Raw genomic sequence first — 8,782 nt, 5'->3', positions numbered from 1 at the left:
GCAGTTGTTTTTGACACCACTGAGGAGACGGATTTTTAAATTACAGGTGCCCTTTATTCTCTTCGGCCCAGGGGCCCGGGCCGCTTATCCCACCCCTCTTCCTGGGGCTGAGTGCCCGTGGCACAAGCTCTCATTTAAACCTTGGGTCCTCTGTTTATTTTCAGCCTGGCGGTCTGAGGAGAGGGAGGCCGTTGCCGTGGCAACCGGCACCCCGGGCAACGGCGCGGCGCGAAGGGGCGTGGCCTCGCGGCCCAGGCTGATAAGAGGCGGCGCCGGGGCCGCCCGCCCTCCCTCCTCGCGGCGGGTCGCTGAGCGCAGCGCGGGCGCGGGCGCGGGTGGAGGCGGGGCGGGCGGCGGAGGCGGGGCGGGGTAGCTTGCCATCTCCCCCACCGCCTCAGGAGGCAGGTCAGGCGGGCGGGCCGGCCAGCGAGGCCGCGACTCGAGTCCTTGGGCCCTCAGCCGCGGAGCAGCGTCGCCGCGCCGGCATCATGGCGGGCGGGCGCTGCGGCCCTCTGCGGACGGCGCTTCTGGTAGCCTGGGTCGCGGCGTGGGCGGCCGCCGAGGGCCCCGAGCAGGCCCTGGTGCCGGCGGAGCCCAGCCGGGTGCAGCCCATGACCGCTTCCAACTGGACGCTGGTGATGGAGGGCGAGTGGATGCTGAAATTGTGAGTGTGCCCGTCCGCCCCACTCGCCACTGCGCCCGCCCGGTTAGCCCTCGGGCCCCGGGCCGCCTGCCGAGGACCTGCGGCGCCGGCCGGCCGGCACTGCGCATGCGCGCCCGCCCGCTGCAGAGGGAGGTTTAGCCTCCCGCACCTCGCTCCCCCTTTGGCTAATTTAGGGACAGCGTTGACGGAGGGAGCATGCAATTTTATAAGGGGGAGATGGAGGAGCGAGGGAAATCCGCAACGAAACCCTGTACCCGTTAGGTAGAGGTGTGCGCGTGCAGGAGCCTGTCGTTCAGTGACACGTGCAGTAGGCACGGAGCGCCGGCTGGGTGGGCTGCCCGCGAGTGAATAAATGATTGCAGATTGTGAAGCAGAGTACGCGCGCAGAATACCGTAGCCTTCCCTTTAAAGACCTTCAGATGTCCTTGTGAAAACAAGCATGGATGCCTTTCGATTTTTAAAACAAGTTGATCACAATTAATGCTAATGTGTTGCGATTTTTAGAGGTAGGCCCGTGAGATGTGATTTGTGCTAGTCTCATAAAGAAAAACGTCATTAAAAAATTGCCCCCTTTGAACAAGGTAAATGGTGATTAAAGCCTTTGGGTGAAAAGGTGGGTCCTTTTCATTTTTTTAGAGGAAGGAGAGGGATTTGTTGTTTTTGAAAATAAATTTAGGATATGGTCATTTGAAGAACAAAATGTGAAGTTGACAGGGAACTGCGTGAATCAGCTTTAGGTATCATAATGGCCTTGTAGGGAAAATGAATTATGGCTGCCAAAATAGTTGCCGAGCCAACACGTTTACGACCTGTGGTATCCATTTGATACTCTCCAAATTGTGGTGTTTTCCATAACGAAATTTTGATTCTATTCAGATTGCAAAATGCCTATGGGATGAAAACCTGAATGTAAGATTAGATCAGAAGGTAATGAATTTCATTGCTCAAAAACAGTGCATTGTATTCCATAAAATATGAATTTAGTTTTTGGTTACAAAGAAGATACTTAGATTTCCACATGAAATGCTTTTGTTATAATAAAACATTGAAACTATTAAAGCCACAGATACAAATAATGTACTAAAGTAAACCACTTATGTACTTTGCTTGGAGGTGAAGTAGTCGTGTTCCATTTATAAGAGAAGCTTGTAAGTTGGGCTTTATACCAGGGCTGCTGTGTTAGTAATAAATTGTAGGAACTTTAGGAGAACTGTGCATTTTATCAGGTGATACTATATAAAGTCTTTTTATTCAGTAGATCCTTATATAATTAGTTTTTGTGGGCATCAAGTTTCTTGTTAAAAGTGGATTTGTCTTGAACTGAAAAAAATGGGCTGGAGGAAGGAAAGGGGATTAAAAATAAGATATATTAGGTGCATGTATTTACTACATAAGTGAATGTAAACATATATTGCAAACATTTATTAATAAAAAAGCTGAGTTTGTGATGAGTTTGTGACAGCTGGAAGGCCTCCTTAATATTTAATGACATCAGCTCCTTAGGGTGCCTTTGGGAGTTGATTTTTCTTTCTTTTCTTTCTTCCTTCCTGTTTGTCTCTCTCTGTGTCTCTTTCCATCTCTCTGTCTCTGTCTGTCTGTCTGTCTCTCTCTCTGTCTTGAATGTGAACCCTCATAAGCATCTCAGTGAGGGCCAGGTACCATCTCCTCTGGCTGGCTGTTTCCTGGCTCACATGTTACTGTCTCCTAAATGTGCAGACCTAGATGGTAGCAATCAGTTGTCGTGAACTTGCTATATGTCCAGTTGTATGGCCTGTGCTTGGGCTTCTGCAAGAAGAGGTAATAATTGAGAAGAAAGCTGTGTAGACACCAGAGGTCATTTTCCTAGTCCTTGTTTTCACTGCAGAGTGGGTGAATAGGGAAGTATGAGGCTGCAAAGGAGAGCCCTTAAGTGTTACATCCAGCTTCTTTCTGCCTGCTGGAATCTCCTCTCACAGGTACTACTTCTGAAAGAGTTCTTTTGTCTCTGGTTCATTGTTGATTTTTTTTTTTTTTTTTTTTTTTTTTTTTTTTTTTTGGTATTGTTGGAAGATACACTTCTCCCTTTGCAAAACATGCAGCGTTTAAAAATGTATGTTCTCAGTACCACTGTAGTCATACTGTACTTCTGTATTCAAATATTTGTTCTAATGTATATAACAAAAAACAAAGTATGTTTCTACTTTTTCCCATATCAACACTTTGTTGAGGTAAATCAGTCTTGTCCTGGGAGATTACCTCTGTTGCTGATTCATTTAACTTCTCTAAAAAAGAAAATTAGGAGGGGGCCTGGGAGATGGCTCAGTAGAATAACGCCTGGCTCAAGGGCCTCACTTCAATCCCTGGTTCCGCAAATAAAAAAAAAAAAGTTGCTTTGGGCCTGGGAGATAGCTCAGTAGAATAAGCTCCTGCCTGGAAAGTCCAAGGTCCTGAGTTCAATCCCTAGTACCACAAAAAAAAAAGAAAGAAAATTAAGAAACATCTGATAGTATTAAATTTTGACATCACTGTGGATGACAGCTTCTTATTTATCTGTTTGCTTATATGTTGTCTTCTGGGAATCTGTTCTTTTATAAGCTCCTGTAGTGAAATGTATAGTTTTATTGCTATTGATAGTTTATTTTTAACAACACAGCAGTGTTTGACTACTCTGAGATATGGAAAGATCCTATTAAAAATTTTCTTTGTTTTTCAGAGAGTCAAGTTTTGAGATACTTGCCATTTGATTTTTAATTTGAGCAAACGTGTTAGAGAAGTTATCACTTAAAAATATAAAGTATATGAATAGGAAACATATTTGCAGGAATTAAATTTTTATTTCTACACCTTTTTTACAAACCTGCTAAGTTATTCCATTATTTCATATTTTTTTTTTAAAGTTACATTCCTACTGCATACTGTTTTACTCTGGTTTTCATGTATTGCTTTATATATCCTTGTTTTCTGCCAGATCACCATGAGTGGCTTGCTGTGATTCTTTAAAAAAGCTTTGTTGCTTTATCTTTTTCCATTGTTTGATATTATCTTTCCTTTCATTGCTTTGCAACTTTTTGCTATTTTAAATACTTGCTTAGGTCTCATCATATCAGTCTTTGAGAATACTACTTTTGTTCTTTGGAAACACAAAGTATGTAATAGGAAACAGTCTTTGTACTGTCTTGTTGGCTTGTTTCTTCCAAAAGAAGTAGACATCTAAGTAGCTGAATTTACCTTTAAACAAATATCTAGAGAAGAGTATACCTTTGAGTTAATTTTTTTTCTAGACAATAAGATTATACCTATAAAGCATGATCTTTTCTGACTTTTTGGGGGCCTTTTGTATTTCAGAATTGAGAGTAGACATCAGACGAGGGAGCAAAGCCTATGGCCTCTGGGTTTGGTATGGTCTTTCCAGTATCTTTCTAATACCTCCTGGAGAAAATGTGTTCAGTGCTGTCAACTTTAACTTACCCATGTCAAATAGCTATGCTTTCTTGCAGTTGAATAGATTGTTTTGACTTTTCATTCAGTTTTTAAAGAGATAGACACTAAATGCTTATTTTGTGTCAGGTTCAAGGGTGGGGAGTTGGAGGAGAGAAGGGGGCTGCAAACTTGATCTGAAGGGCCTGCCAATCTTCCCTGCCCTGAAGGGAATAAATAGTCCAAGCATCATCCATCTGTTTAGTACACATTTACTGAACCTTCCTCTGTTAGACCTTTACCAGTGGTTCTCTGTAGGGCACTATTGGTATTTTGAGTTGAGTGGCTATTTGATATATGGGGATGGATCATTTGTTGCAAACCATTGGTGACCTTGGTCCCTGCCCACTACATTCTAGTAGTAGTCTTAGTTCACGTGAGTTCACAGAATTATAGTGCCCATCCCATGGGCACTTCCAAGTGCCTTTAATTGCCCTAGGTATTATGGATGTGGAACACTTGCAGGAGGGATCTCTTAAGCTAACATAGAAGTGTTTGATTTCAGATTGTTTGCACAGAGGGTTTAAAGCTTCCTGAAAACCTGTCATCAGCATCCCCTCTCCCACCTCCCTGCTCCTCCTCTCCACCATTACACTCACAGTAAACAGTGACAGCACTTGCATCATGTGTTTCAGATGCTGTTTTATTTGATCATTCTAGCACTGTGGTACAGTGTTGCTGTTCTCATTCATACAGCAAGAAAAGTTAAAGCTTTGACCAAACCCAGTTGTTCAGTAAATGGTAGAATGCAAGACCTAAGTTTTACAATCTCAGTCAGATACAAGGACCACAGGGCATTTGAGGAGCCTGGAGGAGCCCAGAACCTGGCCAGTTTGCTTATGCTCTCAGCTGTCCAGCTCTCTGACCTGCCCCAGGAGCCCTGCTCCTCTGCAATTCAGAAGCTCATCCATGTTTTACTGTCTAGTCTTTGTGCATACCTGACACTCTGTTTATGTAGGTGCCCTGCCTTCCTTATTTCTCAACCCCTCATGAAAATTGCTTCTCATTGTGACTTACCTAGCGTGGTCTTTACCACAGCTAGTAATTATATTACATGCTTTTGCACTAGGTTTTTGTCTCTTAACCACAAGACTGTAAGGTTTTATTTTAGTTTTTATTTATTTAGTACAGGGTCTACAGGGTTTCACTACATAGATTGGACTAGTAGTAGTGATCCTCCTGCTTTCAGCCTCCCAAGCGCTAGGATTAGTCATGCGCCACCATATCTGGCCAGCCCTGTAAGCTTTTAAGTACTGCCTATTAATAGATGTTCAATAAATGCTTTTTTTGCCAACTGAACAAATGAATTATACTCTCTAGTGTCATGATCTTTGTATGCATGTCAGTTTTAATTTTTCCTCTAAACTTTGTGATAAAACATGAATAATAGACCTTCCTACTTTAATCAAGTGCTTTTTCAAGTGTATTGCTGAGGGGAGCATCTTTATATATTTTCTTAGGTCCTACAGGTTATCTCTGTTGTGTCCCAGTTCCTCATTGCTATAGGGACCTAGGATAGTGGTTGTGAACCTGTGGCACACATATGCTATGGTTAGCTGTTTGTATCATTGAAAGCTTTTTTGTTCATTTGTTTTGAGATAAAATCTCACTGTGTAGTTATTAAAGGTTCACCATCACTGGCCTACAATTTGCCTGGCTGTTTGAGGTACCAGTGACACAGCAGTCTGTGCCTTCACGGGTATTTACATTAGAGAGAGCAATGTATTATACTGTCTAGCAAGTGTCATGATTTTTGTACATCTATCAGTTTTTATTTTTCCTCTAAACTTTGTGATAAAATATTAGAAAAAAATAGATCTCGGAGTAAGGCTTTCAACTCTTGGAGCACATAGAAATGTTTCCATACTTTAAAAAGGACACCACTTGTAGTTATGATCCCATTTGTTGGTATTTTGATTTAGTTCATTTATTGTCTTAGAAAAATCAACCTCATATTCCCCTTTCCTTTTTGTTTTCACAGGTTTTACTGAATGTTTTGGTAAATTCTAAGTAAAAATGAATGGTTATTTTCCCATCTCATTTCTTCAAGGATTAGAAAAAGTCAGAATTAGTAAGAAGCACTGATGAAGTTAGAGCAGTGGGAGGATTGTACATTTTTGGTGAATTAAAGAAAGAATAAAAGTTCTCCAACCACCTTACACAGTGGAATGCTGGTGTACTTTGCACAGGAATACTAGCACTGGTAATAGAAGTTTTCTGTTAAATTTGGTTTCCTTGAAGGGGTTAAAAGCATTAGGCTCATATCCAAGTCAGTCTAATATAACAGAATGTCTTAGCTATCTGGAATGTATTTCAAATGTCCTTGTACTCATTTTGTGTATCAACATCATCTGCAAAAAGCTGAAGTAGAAAAGATGTGGGTTACAGCTTCGGGACTGAGGTGATGATAATTCCACATGAAGGCTCTTAAGTTAAAGAAGGATTTATTTTGTGTGTTTAGGTTACTGAGGGTCAGATCCCTTAGAGTTCTTAGGAAAAGACTGCCACTATGAACTAATTTTAAATACAGTTGGAAAGTATGTTTAATACTCAGGAGTTTTATTCATGGTGTGTGTGTGTGTATATGTGTGTGTGTGTGTGTGTGTGTGAGAGAGAGAGAGGGAGGGAGGAAGGGAGGGAGGGAGGAGGAGGAGGAGATGGAGAAGCAGTAGGACCTATTTTTTGCATTCCTTTTACCTCTGGAGATAATGTACTTGTTCTAAATTCCTTTCTAAATGGCTGTCCCTTAGATCCAAAAACAATACTAACAATTTGAAAAGCTGCAAGAGTGAAATGGTTTGCATACTTAACTGATAACTGGCTTACCTCCTCCACAGAAAGAACATGTTGGTGCATCGCAAGCTAGCTAGCTGGGATGACATCTTAGAAATGATGGAATCGATTAGCAGTGGCAGATCTATGTGTAGCAGCATCGGAGAAAATGGAATAGATTATTATTTCAGCAGCTTATCTGAGAATATAACATTGTTGTGTATTTGAAGGCCAATATCACCAACACCCCAATTTGTATAACCTATCTAGAAATCAGAGAATGTTTTTTTTTTAAATTATGAAATGTGTACAATTAATAATTACAGACATAACAAGGATATGGAAAGACAGTGTCCTAGGAAATTGAAGCAAAAGATATCAAAAGTTAATTAAATTCTTAAAGATTTCATTCTTATTTTTGGCACATTCTTTTTATGTCTTCTCTTTCTTTTCCTCTAAGTGCTGGTGTTGACATCTTTTTTACCTTCTTTGTCTTTTTATCACACATATACCTCCGTCTGGGTTCTTTGACCTTAAATAAATCTCTGAATCTGCTTAATCTCTTTACAGAGTTACCTTGTGTGTTTCAGGAAGAGCATAGGTCGCACAAAAATGTCTTGGAAACCAAATAGAATGCTGCAAATGTAATTGTACTGAGGAGTGTTTTGGGTATTTACTTGGCATGTATGTCCGTCCTCTTTCTTGAGCAGCTTAGTGTTACCATTCCATTTTACAATGAAGGAAGCTGAGGCGTGGCAGTATCATTAACCCGCTCAGAATCACATGATTAATTTGTGGGTGGTCTTTTTGATTCCTGTTGCGGAACTGTTAGCCAGTATCCTGAAATGTCTAAATGTTCTGAATAACGTCCATGTTCTTTTTCTAGTGTTTGTGAACTGCCTAAGTCTCATGTATCCTTTGGACACGTAGAAAATATGTAGAATAGATGAAAATTTCATGCGTTTGTATGTTTATCCAGCAGACACTTATGGAACACCTACTGTGTAGCAGAAATGTATTTTGCCCTGGATATGTACAGATAAGACTTTTTTTTAAAAAAAAAAATGAACATTGAGATATGTCAGTAAGTTATTCTCTGGGCCATGTGTCTCTGATCTCAGGGCATGGACAGTGAACTGTTATAGGAAGATTTAACCTAATTTTAGAATGACCTTGGAAGTGTCTATGGTAGTATTTTCTAGAAGTGGAATTAGAAAATTGAGTACCTAAGTCTTGTTCTTTTTGCTTTTGGGGCTAGAGAGAAAACACATGCACAGCCCTTTCTATTCTGGCCTCTCCTAGTTATCAGTACGTTTCCTAAAATAAATCCATCTTTTTTGGGGGGCTTGGCTTTTTAACATCTTTATCCTCTTTCTCTATAATGTGTAAGTTTAAAGTCTTGCCTGATTTTAGTCAGCCAAGTTTATGTGCATCATTGCATTGATTTTTTTTTTTTTTTTGCTGGTACCTCTATCTATTCCTTTGAACAGCTCATGTTCTTAAAAGAAATTAAAATGGTAATCTAACATCTCCTATAAGTCTAAACCTTGCTACAGAATTTGATCCATTTACTACTTTCTTTCCTTATTCTATATAATTTTTCTTTTTTTTTAAACAACTGGGTCTTGCTGTGTAGTTCAGGCTGTCTTTGAATTTGTGAATTTGTGATCATCCTGTGTCAGCTTCCAAAATACTTAGATTAAAGCCATGTACCCGATTTTATTCTGTTTCCTTTTTAGGGCATTATTGGGTGCCTGCGTGTTTCGTTTCTCTGCCAGGCCTTCTTGCCTTCCTCGCATTCTGCCATACCCCTTTCCTAGAAGTAAGAGAGGCTACTTTGTAAAAACAGTTCAGGTATGAGGCAGTATGCATTGAGGGGAATTGACATTT

The 8,782-nt window shown here is 40.8% G+C and overlaps 1 protein-coding gene across 1 annotated transcript in view; it reads left to right on the top strand.

Annotated features, from left to right (window-relative positions):
* Positions 1–382: 382 nt before the first annotated feature.
* Positions 383–8,782, top strand: part of Tmx4 (thioredoxin related transmembrane protein 4) — a 51,222-nt gene continuing 42,822 nt past the window's right edge. Inside the window, exon 1 of the mRNA XM_004634289.2 lies at positions 383–664. Coding sequence (XP_004634346.1) covers positions 489–664 — 176 coding nt within the window. The 5' untranslated portion in view covers positions 383–488. The remainder of the gene's footprint in view (positions 665–8,782) is intronic.

The sequence above is a fragment of the Octodon degus genome, unplaced genomic scaffold (genome assembly GCF_000260255.1).
Source record: "Octodon degus isolate 3935 unplaced genomic scaffold, OctDeg1.0 scaffold00060, whole genome shotgun sequence".
NCBI classification, from domain to species: Eukaryota; Metazoa; Chordata; class Mammalia; order Rodentia; family Octodontidae; genus Octodon; species Octodon degus.
Note: the sequence above shows the minus strand (reverse complement) of the source record. Positions and strands in the feature narration are given on the sequence as shown.